Raw genomic sequence first — 27,088 nt, forward strand, 5'->3', positions numbered from 1 at the left:
GGTAAAACGTTTCTAATAAATCTAATACTGGCAGAAATACGTGTTAAAAAACACATCGCACTGGCACTAGCATCATCCGGCATTGCAGCAACACTTATGGAAGGAGGACGAACTGCCCATTCTGCTTTACAACTACCGTTGAATATAGCAGAACAACAATTCCCGGTATGTAAAATCTCAGGAAAATCTGGACGGGGTCAATGTCTAAAACAAGCTAAAGTTATCTTATGGGATGAATGCACCATGGCCCATAAAAAATCACTTGAAGCAATGGACAGAACATTACAAGAATTGCGAAAAAACTCTGAAATAATGGGAGGAGCTCTACTCATACTGTCGGGAGATTTTCGACAAACACTTCCAGTTATTCCCAAGTCAACACCAGCAGACGAAATCAATGCATGCTTAAAAAAGTCACATCTCTGGTCACAAGTACAAATACTGCAATTAACAAAAAACATGAGAGTTGAATTATCAAAAGATGAAACAACAGCACATTTTGCTAAAATACTTTTACAAATAGGTGAAGACACATATCCTACTAACCAAACGACCGGCCTCATTGAACTCAATAGTGATTTCTGTAACATAGCCACTACTGAAAACGATCTAATCGACAAAATTTATCCAAATTTTGTTCAGAACTATACCAACGTAGAGTGGTTATTTCAAAGAGCAATTTTGGCTACTAAAAATAATGTTGTTGACGATATCAATTTTAATATTCTAAAGAAAATACCTGGTGAAGAGAGAATATATAAATCGATGGACACGATGGTATCCAGCGAGGAAAGTGTCAACTTCCCCACAGAATTTCTGAACTCTTTACAAGTACCCGGAATGCCATTACACTGCCTTCGTTTGAAAATTGGATCTCCAATCATACTACTGAGAAATCTCAGCTCTCCAAAACTATGTAATGGAACGAGGATGATCGTAAAACAGCTATCGAATAATATTATTGAAGCTGAACTTATTTCTGGAAAGAACAAAGGACAAACAGTATTTATACCTAGAATACCACTGATCTCTTCTGAATTGCCATTTCAATTTAAAAGATTGCAATTTCCAATTAAATTAGCTTTTAGTTTTACAATTAACAAAGCGCAAGGACAAACTTTAAAATATTGTGGCATTAACCTCAAAGAACCCTGCTTCTCTCACGGTCAGCTATATGTAGCTTGCTCAAGGGTAGGAAATCCGAAAAATCTATATATATATATATATATACTCCAGACAATAAAATGAAAAACGTTGTTTATAAGCAAATAGTGTAAAAAATGAGCGAATGTTTTCAATAAATTTTTTTACTATTACGTCATAGTTTATTTTTTTATTGCAACTACCGCGTAATCTCATATCAACTCCCGGGCGAAGCCGGGTATTATAGCTAGTTTTTAATAAGGTTAGTTTGTTGCCATTTTTCAACGAGAATGGTTGTTTGATATAATTTTTTAAATATGTCAAATAGAACAAAGTTAATAGTGCAGAAGACTATTTTTCTTTATCAACAGAAAATCTAAACACATATATTATGTTGGTGATCAAGAAATAATGTGTGGTTCTAAAAACAATGCGGTACTACTAAGTGAGACAAATACTTCCACTAAATGTGGAGTTTCCTGAAGTATAGCGGAGTTTCATATGTGTATGTATATTGTTGTTGATGCGACATTGTATCACTACGTTATATCAGGCATTTTAAACAACGCAAATTTTATAAAGTTTCTTCGAAATACGAATTTTGGTACGAAGTATTTTGGTCGCCGTAGGTCGTAGAATTTCCAAATAAAAATGTGGTATAAAGTACATAAGTAGTTAAATCAATGTCTAATAATGAATAATTAAAAATAAACTTGATAGTAAATGTTAATCGTTTCTGGAATGTTTTTAATTTTAAAATGCAAGAAACGCCCCTTGGCGGCAAATTTATTAATTCCAAAATTATTTCCAGCACTTTTTTTTGTCTATTTTCATGACAAGCTTTTATAAAAAATGTAAAAACGAGAACTGAAATGGCAGACTAATTACCTCGTTATACGCGGATCTCGTTATATCAGACAACAATAATATTGTGCATACATATATAGTTGTCTAAAATATTAACTTTCTATAGTGCTGCCACTCGGAGCAATATAAAATGCTAAATATTGTTTCCTCGACAATAAGGCTTCGCCATCATAAATTATAATTTTTTTTACAATATTCAGTATCGGCCAATAGATAAACAGAACAGGAAGAAGTTTATTATCGGTAGGCGGTGGATTTTTATTAAAGCACTACCCTCGATAACCGCACAGATGTTGGGAATTTATGTATACAGGTACCTAGTTGAGGTATTTACTTATAGCCATTACAGCGCTAAAAATAGATAAAGAATAATAAAGATACATATTTTACGATTTCATTTTTCCTCGTTATATCCAAATATGCCTCGTTATAGGGGTGTTGTTCAATAGGAATTTCATATGACATCTAGTGTACCTCGTTATAAGCGAAACCTCGTAATAACCGTGTTCGTTATAGAGAGAGTCTACTGTATTATAAAATACGAAAAAGCTTAGCTCAAACGCAGTACTGCATTCTTTCTAAGGAGGAAGAAGTTAATTTATGTAGTATACTTAGAAAGAACGCAGTAACACGAGTTTTTAGAGTAAATAATATATATTTTGAAAATCTTATGTATAAATATGAATTCTATATTTATTATGTATATAAAGTAGAAAACAAAAAAAAATCTAAATAGTTTTTAACGGCCAGACATTTAAGCAAAAACCGATTTTACTCAAATGTGATCTCTCTGCAGATACGGCGTTTTTCCTAAGGACGGCAGAATGGAAGTGTTGTTTTTTCTCCTAATTTTAAAAAATTCTGTGGAAAAATTGGAGGGCTGATTTTGTTTCATACTCCTTTTGTATTATCCTGGATAATATCCTCACTGAGGTTTTGTTTTTTGAACTATCTATCAGAATATCTCTTTTCTTGTAAGGGCTTGTAAATAAAAACACTGCTTTGAAGGTTTATTTGATTAAAAATATCACACGCACTAAAATTAACAAAATAAAACAAAATTAACAACAAAACAAAACAATTTAATAGCGGGAATTTCCACTTCTTGTAGCAACGACTGCTCGCAATCTGTTTAGCATCGAATAAAGTATCCTTGCCTGGGGAATAGCTCGATATTCCTCTACCAGGACCATAACTGTACCAAATTTTTTTGAGGCCTAGGATGACGGCGAATAGCTTTTTTTAATTCATCCCATCAATGCTCAATAGGATTGAGATCTGGGCTGCATGCGGGCCATTCTAATCCAACCTCTATTTTATGAGTCAATCAGTGTTTTTATTTAAAAAAATGGTTCAGCTCTTACAAGAAAAGGGATATTAAGATAATTCAAAAAACAAAATTTTAGTGATGCCTCCGGGAAAATATGACAGGACTGAGAGAAAATCAGCTATTCCATTTTTCCACAGAATTTTTTAAAGTTAGGAGAAAACACAACGCTTCCATTCACCCCTGTATAGTGCCATAGAAGCAAAAAAATTTTGTTACCGGAATAATACCAAACGATAACAACACATGTACCTACAAACTGGTGCAAGAATCTTGAAAATCGGAGTACAAATAATAAAGTTATAAATTGTCTAACTTGATCAAAAATTTAGGGTGGCGGAATTTTGTGCCGGTGAGTGTAGTTCACTATCAAACTCAATTTTTTTCCAATATGAATACAATACAAAATAGCAAACACAGCAAAATAAACGTACAAGAATAAAAAGATCTGATTGAATGGCAATTGCACCTACAAGCGACACATTATTGCCAGTGGAGCCAGAAACGAGCTTTAAACATGATACTATGACAGGAAGATATGCACACTTGCAATATTCTAAGTTCAATCGACTGGCGCATGACGTCACTGCGAGACTAAACCAGGGAACTTGTGTGTATCTTATTTTGACGATGAATCATATGGCAACGCTGTTTCATTACAATAAATGAATAACTTGAAACTTGAACTGTTAACGGTGAGTGGCCCTTGATGCCATATGTTGCACTAAGACTCCATAACTAGTTACTTTATGTGAATACGTGGTTTGAAAATGCATAATTAATTTGTAAAATTAATTATAGAAATATATGAATCTACGATTTGATTGTGTACATTACAAACAAAATAAATAAAGCTATGAGACATAAATTAAATATTATACAAAGCCGGTAAAACGTAAATAATTTGAAAAATAAACGAAAAGCGTGTCATACTTCAGACTTTATGAATATTATTTATTATTATTTATTCATGATATTATTTGACAATTTTTATGATTTTTCTCTTGCGGATATTGTAATTATCGTATATAATATCACAAGAGAGAAAATTTTGCTGGCAATATTTTTGACTGGTATGAAAGTTTGTTGCCTGGCAATTTTCGCGAATTAAATTTTGACTTAAATCACGAGACGTCAGTCGAGTGATTTTGTCAAAATTTCATAAGCGAAAATTACCAAAAGGCAACGAACTTGGAAACCAGGAGAAAATTTTGCCTGTAAATAATTTTCTCTCGAATGATATTCGACAAGACTATTTCACGAGACAATTAATGCACAATATCAACGAAATATAATCTTTATTTATTTGATATTACCAGAAACTTTCGTGACGGATCTGTCATAATTTTGTCGCTGAGAAATCACGTCGTTAAGGAGTTTCGTCAGTAGGAAACGATGCGTTGCTATGAAGTTTTATCAGTTAAAAACAGTCTAGTGAAATAGTCTTTAATATTTTTATTTTAAAACACATTTTAAATCTAAAAAAAGTAATTTTACGTCGTCACTGAGATTTACTTGTTTTGCGGCTTCTAATAGGTTTTTCAGATGTTTACTAATTTTTAATGTACTGCGATTATAAGTACGAAAAATATGTTCCAGTTCGCTACATTTAGTTACAAATTCCAGGGTTGGTTTTAGTAAACCACCCCCAGAAACGTGGTTTACCCAAGTAAACGATTTATCGTTAGCATTCGGAATATATCCAAGTGTTTCTTTTTTTTAACTTAAATGCAATGAAGCCGGCTAAATTCTTCAATCCATCCCATTCCAGGTCTGTTATATTCGGACTAATAAAATCTTCTTCACTGTCAACTAAACCTTCGTGATCAATTTCTGTATCACCACTAGGCAGGTTTAGTGAGGAAAACATCTATTCAGTGAAAATTTCACAATTAATTGGACTGGTAATAGTAACATTCGCAGACTCTGATGCATCATTTACGTTTGCAGATGCTGAAATAATTTAATCATTTCTACCCATTACATAGTTTCTTAATCTGTACTTAAATTCCATAGCAGTTGGATGATCATGTAGACCACCAACTGCTCTTACAATTGAAAATAGTCCTTCTAGAGGGTCCTGATTAAGATTGTAAGATAATATATATTTTATATCAAAGTCCTTTTTTAAGTCAACAAAAAGTTGTTTTAAAGATCTTATTGATATTATTATACCTCGCTGAAATGGAAGTAGATTGGAAGATTTGGATCCCATTTTTCTTACAGATAATATTGTCTGCTCAATTTTATTTAAAATTTCATTTTGTTCCCTCAAAGCCAGCTCATACGCTTTCATATGATTTCTAGAGTTACTGTGAGGTACTCTGGAGTTAAAAATATCAAACCAATCATTAACAGTTTTGAAGAAGTCAGAGCACTCAAGCCAATTGTTGTTTTTATTTTTATATAAACCTAAAATTCCTAATCTAGAAATGGCTCGAGAAACTGTATGTGAAAATAATTTAGTGGCAAATTTAACATTTTGGCGTTGAGCACCTTTGACAAAGTGAGTCAAAAAGTCTTTATTTATTTTGTGAGCAATATTTAAATCTAGTTTTTCTGTATTATTAAGTAACTCTCAAACTGGATTCGAATAGGTAACGCTGAAAACACTTGGAGACCCACAATTTACATATGTGTTTGTCTCTAGGAAACACGAAAAAACGACACTTCGAAAAAGTTTTACTTTTTTATTGTTATTGTTTACACAACCCACCACTGCACAATACATGATAAACAAAAATTAGTCTTCTTTATAAAGTAGGTACAAATAACCGAGAGCAACTTGCGTTCGATAAGCAAATTAGGTGATATTAACACAGTAAACTGAACGTTTTCACCACAAAATTTATATAACTATATAATATAAAAGTTTTTACTACATAAACGAATAAACAATAATCTCATTCAATACGGTTTGAAGCAACACGTGAGAGATAACTATTTTATTAACACGAATGAACATGAATACAAATAAAGAATTCAGTTGAATCAAAGTTGTCTCTGGTTTACGTCACAGTGAGCGATAGGGATGCAAGACCATCATGCGCGTTGATTTATCTTCTTGCCATAGTATCATGAGCTTTAAATAACTGCTAAAGAATAGGCCTGGACCACTCCCTCTGCGACATAATATTGACGACGCGGCTTTTGCCCATCTTGAGCGACAATTTACAGCTCCGTGGAGCTGCCCAGTATTGTCGCTGTTGTTTTCATTTATTGCGCTTCATTTTTCTTCTACGTCAATTTCTCGCTCGTGGAGACCTATTCTTAGGCATTTAATTCCGGGCTGTAGTGGTCCGTTCCGTTGTCGACCGATTCGATCTAATGAGCGCAGACCTTTACAGCAGCACTGTGCCCATCTCACTCTACTCACTAGTGTGTGTTTTAATATGTGCTGTTAAGTTATCACTGCGTGAAAACTGTTTGGTGCGTGATTTTGCATGTGAAAGGTTTTTCACCAGTATGCACTGTCATATGTGTTTTTAAATTATAGTTTCTTGAAAATTGTTTAGCGCAAATTTCACATTTATACAGCCTTTCATCAGTGACCAAGTTTTTCTCCAGTGTGTACTCTTACATGTCTTTGAAAATCAGAACTTTTTGAAAACCGTTTGCTGCAAATTTCACAAGTCAAAGGATTTTCACCAGTATTCGTTGTTATATGATATTTTAAACTTTGTGTGTGTGAAAATTGCTTGAAGCATATTTTGCATGTGAAAGGTTTTTCATCAGTATGCACTCTCATAATCATATGTACAGTAGAACCCCGATTATCCGGGTGCGGATTATCCGTGCTATGATTTTCTATTACTCAAGTTGCGTTTTTGAGGTTTTATCAAAATAGCGTCATCGTAAATCACCTGACGGAAACTCTATATGACGAAAGAGAGACTCATAATGAAAGATTTATTTTTTTCTGTTATTTTTTATGGTAGGTATATATGTATGTGTATACGTACATATGTATTATACATAAGAAATACATGTTCGGATTATCCGTGCTTTTCAATTATCCGTGCAACCCTTTGGTCCCGAGGAGCACGGATAATCGGGGTTCCACTGTATAGTTAAATGTGTGTTTGTTGAAAACTTTTTGGTGCAAATTTCACATTCAAATAGTTTTTCACCAGTATGCAATTTCATATGCGATTTTAAAACATATTTACTTGAAAACTCTTTGGTGCAAATTTTGCATGAAAAAGGTTTTCCACCAGTATGCACTCTCATGTGTATTTTTAAAGAAAAACTTGTTAATTTGTTTGGAGCATATTTCACATTCAACTAGTTTTTCACCAGTATGCAATTTCATATGAAAACTTCTTTCCTTAAAAACTGTTTGGTGCATATTTTGCATGAGAACGGTTTTTCACCAGTATGCACTCTTAAATGTATAGTTAAATGTGTATTCGTTGAAAACTGTTTGGTGCAAATTTCACATGTAAAGGGTATGCACTCTCATATATGCTTTTTTTCGTTGAAAACGGTCTGGTGCAAATTTCACATTCAAGTGGTGTTTCACTAGAAGGCACCGTCATATTTGTGCTTTTAAATTACTCTTTGATGAATTTGTATTTTGACAACGAAACCCGATTTGGGCTTCGAAACGTTAATAAATTCATTTTTTAGTAAAATTGTGGCTTATTTCCCATAGAAAATACTTACTTATAAAAATGCCACAAGGAAATAGCTTCAGAACAACATTGATGAACATTATTTGGCGCAAATTTCACATGAAAATGGTTTTTCGCCAGTATGCACTCCCATATGTACTGTTAAAAAGAATAACTTGTTGTTAATTGTTTGGAGCATATTCCACATTCAAAATGTTTTTCTTCGATGTTCACATCCGTAGTAGCAGTAACTTTTGGTCCAAATTATTTCCAGTGTACTTTAATAGGTTTCGTGCATCATTGTTGATGTCTTCGCGAGAGACACCTTAAATAATAACTATCTGTAAAATCTGTATAATGGAACGAACAAAAAATGAACAAAGCATAAGTAGAGAAATCAAATTTAAGCTGGATGAGAGAAAGGTTTTGGTTTATATAATGCAAATTGTAAGTGTTCATAAACGAAAAAAATGTTTGACTATGTAACTACTCAAAGCACTCCCATATTTGCTCCACATAGAATCTAAAAAGTATAAAGCCCTCCCAGAATTCATTTTTTTTCACTTTTCTAAGTTCTATGTGTTTAAAAAATAGGACTCAGCGCAATTTTAACTCAGGGCAATTTTTTAGGAAGTATTTCGGCCTAAAACTATTTCATTAGAAAATATTTATTAAGGATCAAAATGTATGTACAGGTTGGAATCAAATTTTGATATTTTATGATCAAATAACAAAAATTTAATAGGATATAATTATCCGATATTTGATACGTTTTTTTTTCAAGAGTAGCACTGTGCCCATCTGAGGACCATACCTCACCGGGACGCGATTTTACAAAATATACCCACTGTCAGCACAAGCTCCGCCTTCTACACAGACGTCATCCAGAACTGGAAGTATCCGTACCCGCTATCAATACATTTTATATTAACCAGTTTTTGTCTTACACGAAAACAAAAAAATTCAAAACATCCAGAAAAGAAAAGCATACATTTTTTATCCCTTGAGATTTTTGGTATCACGTATAATTTTTAAGTTATTTTGACGAAAAAGGAATGTTTTTCAAAGTTAAAAATTACTTTAAAACAATTTTTTTAAATGAGCATTTTGAGCCGATGAAACTTACATAATATAAACAATACATAAGTAGCTTGTGAAGCAGTAACGATTCATTTCATTTCGGATTCTAACTAGAAGGCGATTTTTATCATTTTTTTAACAAAAAAAAGAGACCAATATTATTTTTAGCGTAATTTACTTACTTTTGATCATAGAAACGGTTATTTCACGTTTTTTGGTTATTTCACGTTTAAATAATCTATTTGACGAAGAACCTACTTTTCATTAGCTACAACTTTGCTTCTACTGGGTGTACAGACTTCATATATACATCATTTTTTTCACTTTTTATAAGCTATCTTTTTGCTAAACATATTTTTTTTTCGGTAGAAAACTTACTTTTTGAGTTATTTGCGAAAACCGTCGAAAAACGAGTGTTTGTTGTTGAAAAACATATTCACTCGCAAAGAGCTCGAAAAATATAAACTTGACTCATATGTGCTGGAATCGAGTATATTTTGTAAGATGTGTTGAGAGCGGGTAGTGATTCTTACAGTTTTGTGGACGACGTATGCGTAGGAGGCGGAGCTTGTGCTGAGAGCGGGTATATTTTGTAAAATCGCCACCGGGATGCCATGGCGACGTAGCCAGCGACGCTTCCAATTAATTCTTTTAAAATGAATGGCAGGTACAACACTTGGCAACCACTTGGCGACGGGCCTGTATTGGAGGCATCGCCACTGTCTACAGTTCCTCTTGTGGCGACTGGCTACCCTGGACACTTGGCGACGATACCAGCAATATTAACGAGAGTGTACTTACCGTCACTCATTCAGTCGCCAACCAGTCGCCAATTTTGATACAGAAAGATTTATTGTAGAGACCGAAAGTCGGTTATATTTGTGAAACAGTGCCTCAAAGGATTACTCTGATATTTCAAGAAGTCTTCATATAATTTGCCAAAAATACCACTTTCGTTTCGCTTTGGTATAAAAGGATGTACCCATATTTTTTCCTTCTTTCTTCTGCTTAATATTTTTGCGACTTAGGTCGCAAGTTAAAAATAATATAACAGTGCGATTTCTTCCACGTCCATTTCTGTCTATGTATATGTAACGAGAGCGAATGTGGTGGAAACGGGCAGCGTTCTTGGCAATCCATGGTGGCCATGGCGTCCCGGTGAGGTACGGACCTTATCCTAATCACAAGTGTGTTTTCATATGTGCTGTTAAGCTAGTTCTGTATAAAAACTGTTTGGATCATATTTTGCACGAGAAAGTTGTTTCACCAGTATGCACTTTCATATGTATTGTTAAAGAACCCTTTGTTGAAAATTGTTTGGTGCAAATTTCACATGTAAAGGGTTTTTCACCAGTATGGACTCTGATATGCGATTTTAAGAGTTGCTTCGTTGAAAACTGTTTGGTGCAAATCTCACATTGAAATGGTTTTTCACCAGTATGCACTCTCATATGACATTTTAAAACTTGTTTCGTTGAAAACTGTTTGGTGCAAATTTCACATTTAAACGGTTTTTCACCAGTATGCACCGTCAAGTGCCATTTTAAAGCTTGTTTCGTTGATAACTGTTTGGTGCAAATTACACATTCAAATGGTTTTTCACCAGTATGCACTCTCATATGCCATTTTAAAACTTGTTTCCTTGAAAACTGTTTGGTGCATATTTTGCATGAGAAAGGTTTTTCACCAGTATGCACTCTCATATGACATTTTAAAACTTGTTTCGTTGAAAACTGTTTGGTGCAAATTTCACATTTAAACGGTTTTTCACCAGTATGCACTACCATATGCCGTTTTAAAACTTCTTTGCTTGAAAACTGTTTAGTGCAAATTGCACATTCAAATGGATTTTCACCAGTATGCACTACCATATGCCGTTTTAAAATTTCTTTGCTTGAAAACTGTTTAGTGCAAATTGCACATTCAAATGGTTTTCCACCGGTATGCAAATTTAAATGTACTCTTAAATTAGCCTTCATCGAAAACTGTTTGGTGCAAATTTCACATTCAAATGGTTTTTCACCAGTATGCACCGTCAAATGCCATTTTAAAGCTTGTTTCGTTGATAACTGTTTAGTGCAAATTACACATCCAAATGGTTTTTCACCAGTATGCACTCTCATATGCCATTTTAAAACTTGTTTCCTTGAAAACTGTTTGGTGCATATTTTGCATGAGAAAGGTTTTTCACCAGTATGCACTCTCATATGTCTAGCTAAACCTGTGTTTGCTGAAAACTGTTTGGTGCAAATTTCACATTTAAACGGTTTTTCACCAGTATGCACTCTCATATGTACTGTTAAAGAATAACTTGTTGTTAATTGTTTGGAGCATATTCCACATTCAAAATGTTTTTCTTCGATGTTCACATCCGTAGTAGCAGGTAACTTTTGGTTAAAATTATTTCCAGTATACTTTAATAGGTTTCGTGCATCATTGTGAATGTCTTCGCAAGAGACACCTAAAATAATAACTATCTGTAAAATCGGTATAATGAAACGAACAAAAAATGAACAAAGCATTGAGTAGAGAAATCAAATTTAAGCTAGATGAGAGAAAGGTTTTGGTTTATATTTTATATAATGTAAAATGTATAATGTATAATGCAACTTGTAAGTGTTCATAAACGAAAAGAATGTGTGCCTATGTAACTACTCAAAGCACTCCCATATTTGCTCCAAAATTGTTGCCCAACGGTATGCACATACAATCTATAAAGTATAAAGCAATCCCACAATTCAATTTTTTTCATCTTTTTACGTTCTATGTGTTTAAAAAATAGGATTCAGCACAATTTTAACCCAACACCCCCTACCCCACCGACAAAACGTCAGTTTTGGATCAAAAAAATTTTTATTTCAAATTTTTAAAATACAAAAAAATTGTTATTTCCAATTTTTAAAATAATAAAAGTAATTAATAGTATGTTAAAATACCGGAACGTGCTCATCTTTAAAGCGACTACTCGAATTTCTTACATTTATAAATATCTAATATCGATACCGCCACTTTGTTACGCATTCTGGACGATTGCCGTTCCTATTATAAACTACCACACAAAGGAAAAGGTTCAAATCAACCGTTCACTGCATGAAGTATTAGACCGTTATTTTGAAAGGATTCTTATCACGCTAGGTCCTATCGGGGTTTTTTAGGAGGTATTTCGACCTAAAACTATTTCATGAGAAAAATTTGATACGTTCTTTTTCAAGAGTAGCACTGTGCCCATCTGAGGGCCATACCTCACCGGGACGCGATTTTACAAAATATACCCACTGTCAGCACAAGCTCCGCCTTCTACACAGACGTCATCCAGAACTGGAAGTATCCGTACCCGCTATCGATACATTTTATATTAACCAATTTTTGTCTTACACGAAAACAAAAAAATTCAAAACATCCAGAAAAGAAAAACATACATTTTTTACTCCTTGAGTGATTTTTATAATTTTTTTAACAAAAATAAAAGAGACCAATATTATTTTTAGCGTAATTTACTTACTTTTGATCATAGAAACGGTTATTTCACGTTTAAATAATCGATTTGGAATTTGACGAAAAAGAACCTACTTTTCATTAGCTACAACTTTGTTTCTACTGGGTGTACAGACTTCATATATACATCATTTTACCACTTTTTTGAGAAACTTTTTTATTTTATTTGCTTGGAAACCGTCGAGAAACGAGTGTTTGTTGTTGAAAAACATATCATTCACTCGCAAATATTAACTTAAGTCATATGTGCTGGAATCGGGTATGCTTTGTAAGATGTGTTGAGAGCGGGTAGTGATTCTTACAGTTATGTGGACGACGTATGCGTAGGAGGCGGAGCTTGTGTTGAGAGCGGGTATATTTTGTGAAATCGCCACCGTGATGCCATGGCGACGTAGCCAGCGACGCTTGCTAATTCTTTTAAAATGAATGGCAGGTATCACACTTTGCAACCACTTGGCAACGAGCCTGAATTGGAGGCGTCGCCACTGTCTACAGTTCCTCTTGTGGCGACTGGCTATCCTGGTCCCTTGGCGACGATACCAGCAATATAAACGAGAGTGTACGTACCGTCACTCATTCAGTCGCCAACCAGTCGCTACTTGGAAAGATAGAAAGCAAAAGGAATTTTGATAGAGAAAATACACAAAAGATTTATTGATACAAAAGATTTGATACAAAAGATTTATTGTTGAGACCAAAAGTCGGTTATATTTGTGAAACAGTGCCTCAAAGGATTACTCTGATATTTCAAGAAGTCTTCATATAATTTGCCAAAAACACCACTTTCGTTTCGCTTTAGTATAAAAGGATGTACCCATATTTTTTCCTTTTTCTTCTCCTTAATATTTTGTGACTTAGGTCGCAAGTTAAAAATAACAGTGTGATTTCTTCCACGTCCATTTCTGTCTATGTATATGTAACGAGAGCGAATGTGGTGGAAACGGGCAGCGTTCTTGGTAATCCATGGTGGCCATGGCGTCCCAGTGAGATACGGACCTTATCCTAATCACAAGTGTGTTTTCATATGTGCTGTTAAGCTAGTCCTGTATGAAAACTGTTTGGAGCATATTTTGCACGAGAAGGGTTTTTCACCAGTATGCACTCTCATATGCCGTTTTAAAACTTCTTTGCTTGAAAATTGTTTAGTGCAAATTTCACATTCAAATGGTTTTTCACCGGTATGCAACTTTAAATGTACTCTTAAATTAGCCTTCATTGAAAACTGTTTGGTGCAAATTTCACATTCAAATGGTTTTTCACCAGTATGCACTTTCATATGCCCTTTTAAAACTTGTTTCGTTGAAAACTGTTTGGTGCAAATTTCACATTCAAATGGTTTTTCACCAGTATGAACGATCATATGCAATTTTAAATTATCTTTTCTTGAAAACTGTTTGGTACAAATTTCACATTCAAATGGTTTTTTTCCGGTATGCACACTCATATGGAACTTTAAACCTTGCTTCAGTGAAAACGTTTTGGTGCAAATTTCACATTTAAACGGTTTTTCACCAGCATGTACTATCATATTATGTCTAGTTAAATGAGTGTTTCTTGCAAACTGTTGGGTACAAAGTTCACATTCAAATGGTTTTTCGCCAGTATGCACTCTCATATGTCCAGTTAAATCTGTGTTTCTTGCATACTGTCTGGTGCAAATTTCACATTCAAATGGTTTTTCACCAGTATGCACTCTCATATGTCTAGTTAAATGTGTGTTTCTTGAAAACTGTTTGGTACAAATTTCACATTCAAATGGTTTTTCACCAGTATGCACTCTCATATGCCCTTTTAAAACTTGTTTCGTTGAAAACTGTTTGGTGCAAATTTCACATTCAAATGGTTTTTCACCAGTATGCACTCTCATATGATCTTTTAAAACTTGTTTCGTTGAAAACTGTTTGGTGCAAATTTCACATTCAAATGGTTTTTCACCAGTATGCACTCTCATATGATCTTTTAAAACTTGTTTCGTTGAAAACTGTTTGGTGCTAATTTCACATTCAAATGGTTTTTCAACAGTATGAACGGTCATATGCGATTTTAAATTATCTTTTCTTGAAAACTGTTTGGTACAAATTACACATTCAAATGGTTTTTTACCGGTATGCAAACTCATATGGAACTTTAAACCTTGCTTCAGTGAAAACGTTTTGGTGCAAATTTCACATTTAAACGGTTTTTCACCAGCATGTACTATCATATTATGTCTAGTTAAATGTGTGTTTCTTGCAAACTGTTTGGTACAAAGTTCACATTCAAATGGTTTTTCGCCAGTATGCACTCTCATATGTCCAGTTAAATCTGTGTTTCTTGCATACTGTTTGGTGCAAATTTCACATTCAAATGGTTTTTCACCAGTATGCACTCTCATATGTCTAGTTAAATGTGTGTTTCTTGAAAACTGTTTGGTACAAATTTCACATTCAAATGGTTTTTCACCAGTATGCACTCTCATATGTCTAGTTAAATGTGTGTTTGTTGAAAACTGTTTGGTGCAAATTTCACAAGTTAAAACTTTTTCACCAGTATGCGTTTGTATATGATATTTTAAACTTTGTGCGAGTGAAAACTCTTTGGCGCATATTTTGCATGTGAAAGGTTTTTCACCAGTATGCGTTCTCATATGGAACTTTAAACATTGCTTCAATGAAAACGTTTTGGTGGAAATTTCACAATTAAACGGTTTTTCACCAGTATGCACACTCATATTATGTATTGTTAAAGAACCCTTTGTTGCTAATTGTTTGGAGCATATTTCACATTCAAAATATTTTTCTCTGGTGTTCACATTGGTAGCAGCAGTTAAATTTTTGTTCAAGTTATTTCCAGTATACTTGAATAGTTTTCGTGCATCATTTTGGATGTCTTCGCAAGAGACACCTAAAATAATAATTATCTGTTAATATAACGTATATTAATACAGTGTGTTTGGTAACGAATGGGCAAGAGCTTAACCTTAGATTCCTGACCTTAAAATAGGTCGATTTAAGCTAACTTACTTTAGTACAAAAATTGACAGTAATCGAAATATAAGGTGCCAAAATTTCTTTTGTTTTATTAACAACACGAAATTTGGAAAGCGGGGGTTTTTTGAGACGAGAAATCTAAATTTGCCATCAAAAATAATATTTTTACTCTTAATATTTTTACTTAAAAACGATATACTACATTCATCTCGCTAAACTCAATCGTTTTCGAAATAAACGCATTTTAAATCTGCGATGCAACATTTTTTTTTGAGTGAATTTAATGGCCTTGGCCGAGCCAATTAGCCAGACATTTTGTTATTTTAAAAACAAACAAATTTGATTTTTCAATCAGAGGAATTTTTTCTGTATTTCTAACTCTAAATACATAACAAACTAACATCTATCTACAATTATTATCACATTATTACAATACATTATTACAATTATGTTGCGATGCAACATAATTTTTGGCATAATATCATTGTAGTTACACCCGAAAAATAGGTACACGACAATTAGACCGCAATCATTAGACCGAGCGCAGTAGACCGAACTCATTAGACCGAAAAGCACTTTACCGAAACCTCACTAGACCGAACAGCATTAGACCAAAATGGTGCATAAATTAAAAAAGATTGCAGTAAATTATGCTGAGATTTTGTATATCTGTCTTTTTGTTTATTGTATTTTTTTTGTATTATTGTATATAGACTGTGTAAATTGTTACTCTGTATAGTCTGATATAGTGATGAAAGAAGAGAATATTCTCGAGGACGAAAAAATTCTCGAGAATATTTTCGGCAAGAAAATTCTCGGCGAGAATTTTCTATATTTACAAAAATCGAAATAAAAACTAGATATGGGTCAAATTATTATAATTTAAAAAATATGTAAATTGTTTTTGTCAATTCACCTAAGTATATTTTTTGCATCCCAAACATCTAGTAGCTAGGGTGTTTACGGTGTCAGTATTTATTGTTTTGGTGCTATATTAACGTGCAAATATTTAGAATGGTGTTTAATTAAGTAGAGAAGAACAAGTTGAGGGAACTGAGTTTATAGGTAATTTAGCATCTTTAAAATATGATGACTCGGCTGAAATAATGGCAGATTTGGCACTTTATCGGTCCTAGGAGGTATTTTTTGGAAAACCATACATTGTAAAATCAATTAAAAAAACTAGACCTAATCATATGGTGGAAAGGTACATGTTTCGGAACAAAATTAACTAAAATAGCAGTTGATATATTAAGCATGCCTTCATCCAGTGCAGCGACTAAAAGAAGTTTCAGTATTTAATGGTTAAGTACTGAAACTCCTCTAAAAGAAACCGGCTTGCTGCGGAATGGGCTGGTAAGGTAACTTTTTTATTGCTCACAATTTAAAATTATTAGACATAGACCAATCCATGACTGAGCTGGCGACTCATGAAAAACAAAATTTCACAACTTCTCATCAGTACATTAAAATGCAAAATGTAGATGAGCTAATGATATAAATAGATTCTAAATCTGAGGCCTCATATTTTTCAGATTAGATACCACATCCATTATTTGCGGTTAAGAAGAAAATTTCATTTTTTTATCAAATAAATTTTGTCTTTTCTGTTGATTTTGTATTTTTTTATATAAAGAACACTATTGTCGTCTCATAATTTTGTTATAATTTCATGATTTTTAGTACCCCCCTACAATATCCCACCTACAATGTCCAATAACAATATCCCTAAGCGCGTCATAGGGTTCATTCTCAGAAAATTCTCCATATCGAGAATATTCTTGAGAATATTCTCCGATTTTTCATTCTCGAGAAATTTCAAACACAAGTCTGATATGAAATAATGTTCATCCCTTAAACAAATTAGTGAAGGTAAAAATAAATAAAGGGTAGAGTGATTTTAACACCATTTTAACTGTTTCTAATAACTATCCAAATAACATTTAGTTGTAATTACATGTGTCTTATCTCTTTTACTGCGACAAGTAAAAAGAAATTAAGAGGTTGATGTTACCATTGCTCAGATTACAGACCTGTTTGAGCACCCTATATTATGTACCAAATGCTTTTCGGTCTCCTACTGTTAGGTCTAGTGAGGCTTCGGTAAAGTGCTTTTCAGTCTAATGATTTCCGTCTCTTTATTTTATCCTCAGGAATCCAAGGTTAAGCTATGGCCCATTTGTTACCAAGCACCCTGTATAATACTTTTGATACTTTTGCATTTTATAACCTATTTCAGCTTAATCACATCACAAATTGTAACGGAGTTTTACTTGACCTGGTTTTTGCTAATGATAATGAAAATATAACCAAACACCCTGTATAATAGTATAGTAGTAGTATATAGTATAAGGCTACGGCCAGACAAGCGACAATTTACAGCGCCGTAAGGGCAGTAACTTAAAGGGCGCGAAGAATGGGTCCTATCCTATGTTACTATATTGCTGCAAGATATTTTACTACTCAGTCTGGCCATCCACTACACTCATCGTGGGACCCATTTTCGCGCTTCATTTTACTGCCCTTACAGCGCCGTAAATCGTCGCTTGTCTGGCCGTAACCTAATTAAAAAAGTAGTGTATTATGTCTTTCGATGAATAGTGCAGTCCCTGAAGGTTTTCACCTCCAATTTCGTTGGACCTCGATCGATATTCATGAAAATTGGTGAGTCATTAGAAGATACCTCAAGAAACAAAAGTGACATGGTGCCAACTTGCACTTTTACCCTTGGTGAGATGACACCCCTCGGAGGTAAAAATTATTTTACTAAAAATAACCCCGAAAATAAATTCTAAGCAAAATTTGTTATGTAAAGTTATTAAAATAAATCAGTACTTTTTGAGTTATTAAGGATCAAAGGTTTTTCATAAATAACTAAAAAACTATAAGATTTTACAAAAAAAGGTATCATTATTAAAATTGAAGCTAATAAAGAATCGAATGAATTCCTTATTTGAAATATTTTATTATTAATTCAAAGTGAGTTATGGGTAATTGAATGTATATTTTTTCGGCGACTACTCAAATCTAAGTATTCAAGCTTAAATAACTGGAAACGATGCATTTTATAAAATATACTTACTAAACGCTTACAAACGCTCGAAAATCTCTACGACGACTCGCGTGTAATGAATTGCTGCAATATTCTATGGAGTGCGAGCTGTTCTGACACTGCCACCTCTTTAGCCAGCACTGTAACTAAACTTCCCACTCTGTAGATTCACAACCTTTACGTGGCAAGCCCGCGGCACCTCTATTTTACCGTCAGCAACGTTGCCAAATCGTACTGTTTCACTGAACCACCTTGTACTACGACTATATTTATTACGTAACGAGCAAAAATAGCAGAGTATAGCGCGATACATTAAAGTTACGCCCCGACGCGTAGCGGGCGGATGTAGTCATGAGGAAGCTAAAATCTGTGTATAATACAATATTTTTTCTATAACTGGTAAGAACCACCAGAAATTTCAACAATTTTGCCGAAAAAAATAAAAATCAATATAATTTCAAGAAATAATCAGGAAAGTGGGGAATAGTGATGTTGATTATAGTTACTTTCGAGTATTCGTTACAAATCGTTACTTTTGTATTTGAGTACCGGTAATCATATCGAAAATCGTATTTCTCAGTAGGTAGGTTGTAGATACAATAGTCGTTACTCGCTCTGATACGATTTTTAAGAAGTAACGACGTAATCAGATTAATCAAAGTAGATACAATAGTCGTTACTCGCTCTGATATGATTGGTACGAAGTAATCAGAGTAATCAAAGTAATCACAGTAAATACAATACTCGTTACTCGCTCTAATACGATTGGTACGAAGTAATCAGAGTAATCAAAGTAGATACAATAGTCGTTACTCGCTCTGATACGATTAATTACGAAGTAATCAGAGTAATCACAGTAATCAAAGTAGATACTATAGTCGTTACTCGCTCTGATACGATTGGTACGAAGTAATCAGAGTAATCAAAGTAACGATTTGCCTCTCTGTATAGTAATCGTTACTTTCGGTATTCGTAAGTAACGAATACTTTGTAACGAATAGTTACTTTTTCAACATCACTAGTGGGGAATGTGGTTAGTAGAGGTTGCAAAAGAGGCATCATTGAAAATATTTCCCGCAAGATATAAGTTATACATGAGCGAGCGTATGCAAAATTCATTGATTGGCTCTAAAGGAAGAAATGTATGTAATTCGTTCTCAGAAAATGTTTTATGGAGTATTAAATGCAGTTCCATAGAACTCTTCAGAGCAGCAGTAGATAAAGTAATGATAGTGATGATGATATTATCTAAGCTTTAATTGAGAGACGGCACTTAAAGAAGAAGAATACATATATGTAATACAATATAATAAATATAATATGTGCTTGATATCGTAGTTTTATCACTTAATATTAAAATAATAATTATTAACTCTCACTATCAGATATACAGGGTGTCCCGAAAAGATTGGTCATAAATTATACCATACATTCTGGGGTCAAAAATGGTTTGGTTGAACCTAGCTTACCTTAGTACAGATGTGCTTATAAAAAAAGTTACAGCCCTTTGAAGTTACAAAATGAAAATCGATTTTTTTCAATATATCGAAAACTATTAGAGATTTTTTATTGAAAATTAGTCCAGGGCGCATCTGTTTTGAGATGGACGTTGCGAGGTGACTCAAATTTTTTTGCAGAAATTGCTTGAAAATAAATCAAATAATAATATTTGACTTATCCTCCCTCTCAAAAAGGTCCGGAACATTGTTTAAATAATCAAAATGTCAAAAAATTAAGGAAAAATTCGATATTTTTTTTCGTTTTTTGATTATCACTGTAAAAGTATTCATTTCCGAGAAAAGTTTTACTGACATAAAAGTTGCGTAATTAAATTTCCTCCAATATAGAATTGGTAAAAATTTTTAAAAATAGTCACCCTTGTTGCAAAAAGCAATAATTGCGAAAAAACAATACAAAAACAAGTATTCGCATTTTACGTTTTTTAACTATTTATGCTATACCTAGGACCTTCATATTTCACCCAGAAAAACTTTATGATACAGTAAAATAATTCTGTAAATTCTATTAAGATCGGTTCAATAGATTTTGCAAAATAAATTTTGCAATCCAGCTTTCGCAAAAAAAATTCATTTTTTCAAAATGTTACAGGACTGAAAATAAAGCAGATAGCAAGTTGAATTTTTTTTTCTTATAGAAGTGTAATGTACCTTTCATTTGCAATTTGCAAAATTAAAATAGATTAATTACCCCGGCGTCAGGAAATTTTTTAAATAAACATTAATTTTTGGTGCTACGCGCACGACAGCGGTGTTTGATTCACACAAGTTGAATTCCACCAAAATTTCTTCTAATCTTTATATAATATATTATTTTCTTACTCCATATTTTGTTGTATTTTAATATTTTAATTCCACAAAAATCAAACTAATTTTATTATTGTTTGTGAAATATTGTTTAAACAATTGCATATGTTTAAAAATAATAAACTTTTATTCTCTAAGTTAAAATATATAAACAATAAAGTTTTTGCTAATAAAAGTGTTATTTCAAAGGATAGAGTATGTGTTTTTATTTTGCAATAAACAAATTTATTTATTTATACCGAAATGTAATAAAAATTAAAATGTATCAATCATTATCAAAGGTCATTGGAATGCCCAATAAGAGCAAACTATCCGCTGTCCTGCGCGTAGCACCAATAATATATGTTTATATAAAAAAATTCCTGACACCGTGGTAATTAATCGATTTTAATTTTGCAAAATTGCAAATGAAAGGTACAGTACACTTCAATAAGCAAAAAAAATTTCAACTTGCTATCTGCTTTATTTTCAGTCCTGTAACATTTTGAAAAAATGATTTTTTTTTGCGAAAGCTGGATTGCAAAATTTATTTTGCAAAATCTATTAAACCGATCTTAATGAAATTTACAGTATTATTTTACTGTATCATAAAGTTTTTCTGGGTGAAATATGAAGGTCCTAAGTGTAGCATAAATGGTTGAAAAACGTAAAATGCGAATACTTGTTTTTGTATGTTTTTTTCGCAATTATTGCTATTTTGCAACAAGGGTGACTATTTTTTAAATTCTTAACCAATTCTATATTGTAGCAAATTTAATTACGCAACTTTTATGTCAGTACAACTTTTCTCGGAAATGAATATTTTATAAGTTATAATAAAAAAACGAAGAAAAAAATCGAATTTTTCCTTCATTTTTTGACATTTTGATTATTTAAACAATGTTCCGGACCATTTTGAGTGGGAGGATAACTCAAATATTATTATTTGATTTATTTTCAAGCAATTTCTGCAAAAAAATTTGAGTCACCTCTCAACGTCCAAATGTGCTAATAGTTTTACAGATGAGCCCTGGTCTAAATGGACATGTATCATTCTTATGGCAGGAACATCTTAAAAAAAATTATAGTAAAATTTATCCACCCCATAAAATTTTATGGAGGTTTTGTTCCCTTAAACCCGGCCAAACTTTTGTGTACCTTCCAATTAATTCATTATTGTGGTACCATTAGTTAAAACCAACGTTTTAAAAGTTTTTGCCTCTAGTATTTTTTTGATAAGCCAGTTTTTATCGAGATGCGGCTTCTTTTTTAATATATTTACATAAAAATTGTATGGGGGTTTTGTTCCTTTAAATCCCCCAACTGATTGTGTACGTTCCAATTAAACTATTATTGTGGTACCATTAGTTAAACACAGTGTTTTTAAAACTTTTTTGCCTCTTAGTCTTTTTTTGAAAAGTCACCTTTTATCGAGATGTGGCTTCTTTTTCAAAATATACCTAAAAATGTAAGTTATAAATAAATTTTCAGATTATTAACAGGTGTCTATAATCATACTTAACCATATACAAATATGTGGTGGATTCGACAAATATTCAAAATATCTCACTTATCTCAAATATCATACTTAACCATATACAAATATGTGGTGGATTCGACAAATATTCAAAATATGTATCTCGATAAACACTGGCCTATCAAAAAAGTACTAAGAGGCAAAAAAGTTTTAAAAACAGTGTGTTTAACTAATGGTGCCACAATAATAATTTAATTGGAACGTACACAAAAGTTTGGATGGGTTTAAGGGAACAAAACACCCATAAATTTTTATGGGGTGCACAATTTTCACTTTAATTTTTTTTAAATGTTGCTGTCATAAAAATTCCACATGTCCATTTTTAATAAAAAATCTCTAAGAGTTTTCGATATATGAAAAAAAATTGATTTTCATTTTGTAACTTCAAAGGGCTGTAACTATTTTTGTGTGCACTATTTTATATAGGTAAGTGAGGTTCAATCAACCTATTTTTGACACCAGAATCTGTGGTATAATTTATGACCAATCTTTTCGGGACACCCTGTATGCCTAACTTGGTATTATACTAATAATTAGTTATTAATACTTATACATAGATATATAGAGAGGGGCTAAATTATGGAATAAATTTATTTTCTCTAAAATGGGCGATTTTGGAGAAAAATCCCGAAACAGGTCGATTTTTACTTTTAAATTACAATTTTTTGGCATATATGGTAATAGGGGTCGTGTAGTAGTTCATTTGAAAGGGTGTTCAATTCTCTATTCAATAATATAAACTTTAACATCATTACTTATACAAAGTGGCCAAAAAAATAATTTTTGATTTAAATTAATTGACGCTAAAAGAAAAATGTATGTAATTTATTTAACTCAGAATACATTCTATTGCTGTCAGAAAATAGAAAAAAATGTTTATTTGGTAAATAAACATTGCTTTTCGCTAAATGTTCAAAGGACCCCGCACAAACTTTATGGAAAATAGGTCCCAGTGGATTTCGTTCATACTTTGGGAAAATACTCTTTGAAGCATCCTGATAAAAAGTGCTCATGGGCACAACTTAATCGTATGAAGGATTTTCAAGATATAGATGCCCAAACTCAGAAAATTATAAGATTTACGGGGTATTCCAATTCCGTGAGTTACTGGTTATTTGGCAATATGTAGAAGTTTGGATCAAGGAAAAGTACTAGTAGTCTATGATTTTTTCCTGGCTATCCAATGGCGACCTTTACTTTGACCTTGACCTTCAACGGACGTCATCTTGAGTTTCGAGGGTTTTCGGCATTCAATTGATATAAACAGATTACTCATGTGTTTTTGGGATCGCAAAACACAAATATGTCATCAGAATTGCCCTCCGGATGACGTGGTGGCCAGCGCCTCTGCAAGGCACGTCATATGTCATATGTCATAAGTAGTCAAATATGGCGCCGGGCATACAGACGTGTGTCCAATGTGCTGATAATTTTATTGTAAATAATAAGTATATCGTTTGCGATTTGTGTATTAAACCATATCATTTGCATTGTGCTAAAGTGAAAGATCAAGTGTTAAAAATTAAACAAGATTGTGTTAATTTAAAGTGGTTTTGTGGCAATTGTTTCACGATAGCAGAAAATAGACTTAACAAAAACGAGTCTGAATATCAACTTAATGAAAAGAAAACAAAAGAAGTATTGGAAAAAACTTGTAAGTTAATTGATCTTATTGAAAATAATGGTACACTAACAAACAGTCAGCGTCAATGGAGCGATGTTGTAAAAACGAAAAAAACCGAACCACTTATTATAAAACCAAAAAATCAAAATCAAAATTGTCTAACAACAAAAACTGTATTAGCACAAAAATTTAGTCCAGTCGATATAAATGTGTCAGTTGAAAATGTTAAATCTTGTGCTAAAGGGTCGATTGCAATTCATTGTAATAATAAGGAGTCTTTGGATAATTTGAAAATGAATGCTGAAAAAGTTCTTGGAGCAGATTATGAGATAAAAATTGCAAGTATATCTAAACCTAAGATCAAGATCATAAATGTCCACGAAAAAGACATTGAAGATATTGACAGCTTTGTTGATAGTTTTAAAAAACAAAATTTGATTGACGGTATAGAAACTTACATTAAGATATTACGTAAATATAAATCGAAAACTAATAACCGTAATGCACTTAATGTAATAGTGGAAATTTCAGCAGATATATTTAATTATCTAGTTAATGAAAAGGAAAAAATACATATAGGATGGAATAGCTACATATTTTTTGAACACGTAAATAGTATTCGTTGTTTTCGGTGCTGGAAGTTTGGACATTTTGCAGATAAATGTACTTCACAGGATGTTTGTCCATTATGTGGAGGTCAACACAAAAAAGATGAGTGCAGAATTACTAACGATAATTTTACTTGTGTTAACTGTAAATATGCAAATGAAATTCTTAAACTTAAACATGTTAATTATAACCATAATGTATTTGATAGAAATTGTAGTAGTTATCAAAGACAGTTATTAAAAGCCAAAGAAAGAATAGGGTATAATATCTAGCCATCAAAGACGCCTTCAAATATTACACGCACAAATAAAAAGTGTATAGATAATCTTCTTCTTTCTTGTATTAATGCTGAAAGTTACTATAAACATTGCGATGAAATCAAACTTTATGTTCAGGTATATGACCCACACATTTTATGTTTAACGGAAACTTGTATCACTAGCGATTTTTCAGATTCTGAGCTACAGATCCCTGAATATATAATGGCGCGTTGTGATTCTAGTAGTCGTCATACAGGAGGAGTTCTAATTTATACGAAAGAATACATAAAAGTAAATAATATCAAAACATTTATTATTGACAAGAGTTTGTGGGTTTTGTCTTTGGATGTTGTAATTAATGGATCATATTATGGAATAGTGGGTATTTATAGATCGCCAAGTGGTAGTATAAGTGAATTCACTGATGTATTTTTCAAGTGGATGGATGATTATTATGAATCACATAGTAGTTGTAGTATAGTCATTGCTGGAGATTTCAACATACATTATGATAAAAATTGTCAGGGTAAAAGTAAATTGAAAGAATATATAGAAAATAATGGAATGCAGCAACTTGTAAATGAATATACAAGAATTTTTAAAGATTCAAAATCTATGATTGATCTTGTCATAAGTAATGACTATACGTTAACTGCTCATGTAGAAAAAAATTACATAATATCTGATCACTGTATTGTCCATGTGCTCAATAATAAAGTAACTAAAAGTGAAGTCATTGAAACAAAACAAATTCGTTCTAAAATAATATATGATAATATGGTAAACATGTTGATTGAAAAAGATTGGGCATATTCTTCGGTAAACATCGATGAAGTTACTGATACTTTCGTCAATAATATCGTAGATGTTTTGAATAGAGTGTCACCAGTTAAAACTGTGGAAGTTAAGAACTTTGGTAATAAATGGTTTGACAACACTTGTAAATTGGCAGTTAAGAATAAAAATATTGCTTATAAAAGATTTTTGTTTACAAATGATTGCGTAGATTGGAATAACTATAAAATTGAAAGAAATAACTGTGTTAGAATTTTAAAACAAGTTAAAATTAGATTTTATGAGTCAAATATTGATAGGAATAGGGGTAATTCTAAACAAATGTGGAAACATCTCAAACAGTTAGTAGGAACTAATAAAACTATATCACAATTTCAAAGTCTTGAACATGAAGGTGTAACATATAGTGTAAATTTGGCAAACATATTAAATCAATATTATGTTGATGGTATTAAAGATATTATTGTAAGTTTTGACCAAAATAGTGATATTAATTTAAATTTGCAGACAGTTGTTTCATCTGACGTAAATTTTGAAACTTTTGAGAGCATATCACTAAACCAACTATATGATATAATCAAATTACAATATAAAAAAAATAGTACGGATGAAGTAGGTCTTGATATTATCAAAAATCTATTTCATGTGTTAGGTTATCCTTTATTAAATTTAATTAATATGAGTTTAGAGAAGGGCCTGGTGCCCAAGCAATTTAAAACATCAACTATAGTTCCTGTTCCAAAAGTTCCTAATACTAATAAACTTGATCAATTACGTCCAATAAATATGCTCCCATTTTGTGAAAAAGTTTTAGAAATTGTGGTGTACAATCAGCTGATTAAATTTATTACTTCAAATAATATCCTGTATAATTACCAGTCTGGATTTAGAAATTCTCATTCATGTGAGACCGCATTACAGTTAGTTGTCTCAGATATGAAAAGTATTTTAGATACGACAGGGGTCGGTATATGCGCAGTTTTTATAGATCTCAAAAGAGCATTTGAAACAATAGATCGTCATATACTTCTTTTGAAATTAAAGAAATATGGTTTTAACGGGACAGTTTTTAATTGGCTGGAAAATTATCTGTCAAATAGGTACCAAAGGACTAAATTAAATAGTGAAATGTCAAATCCAAAGTTAAATGATATTGGTGTGCCGCAAGGCAGTGTACTTGGACCTCTACTTTTCATATTATACATTAATGATTTGGGAAACGTATTAAGCAAATGTAAAATTCATCTTTTTGCTGATGACACATTAATATATTTTTATGGGAAAGATTTTGTTGATGTAGTGGACACGATGAATCGTGAATTGCATTTATTAACTGAAAGATTTAAGTTAAACAAATTGAAAGTCAATGAGTTAAAATCCAAATACATGTTTATTGGTAATAATACTCTTTTCG

The 27,088-nt window shown here is 32.4% G+C and overlaps 3 protein-coding genes across 12 annotated transcripts in view; 1 reads left to right on the top strand and 2 right to left on the bottom strand.

Moving 5' to 3' along the window:
* LOC126892616 (gastrula zinc finger protein XlCGF8.2DB-like) overlaps positions 1–27,088 on the bottom strand; it is a 379,454-nt gene that overhangs the window by 152,222 nt on the left and 200,144 nt on the right. The window lies entirely within an intron of this gene.
* LOC126890910 (ATP-dependent DNA helicase PIF1-like) lies at positions 97–5,299 on the top strand. The gene is made up of 2 exons (XM_050660076.1): positions 97–1,191; positions 5,288–5,299. The coding sequence occupies exons 1-2, from the start codon at positions 97–99 to the stop codon at positions 5,297–5,299; spliced, it is 1,107 nt and encodes a 368-aa protein (XP_050516033.1).
* Positions 13,369–27,088, bottom strand: part of LOC114326563 (zinc finger protein 260-like) — a 346,266-nt gene continuing 332,546 nt past the window's right edge. For all 10 annotated transcript variants that reach the window (XM_050662204.1, XM_050662203.1, XM_050662206.1 and 7 more), the window contains one exon: positions 13,369–15,408. In XM_050662204.1, the coding sequence (XP_050518161.1) occupies positions 13,532–15,408 (1,877 nt within the window). In that variant the 3' untranslated portion in view covers positions 13,369–13,531. The remainder of the gene's footprint in view (positions 15,409–27,088) is intronic.

Source organism: Diabrotica virgifera, chromosome 9 (genome assembly GCF_917563875.1).
Source record: "Diabrotica virgifera virgifera chromosome 9, PGI_DIABVI_V3a".
In the NCBI taxonomy this organism is placed as follows: Eukaryota; Metazoa; Arthropoda; class Insecta; order Coleoptera; family Chrysomelidae; genus Diabrotica; species Diabrotica virgifera.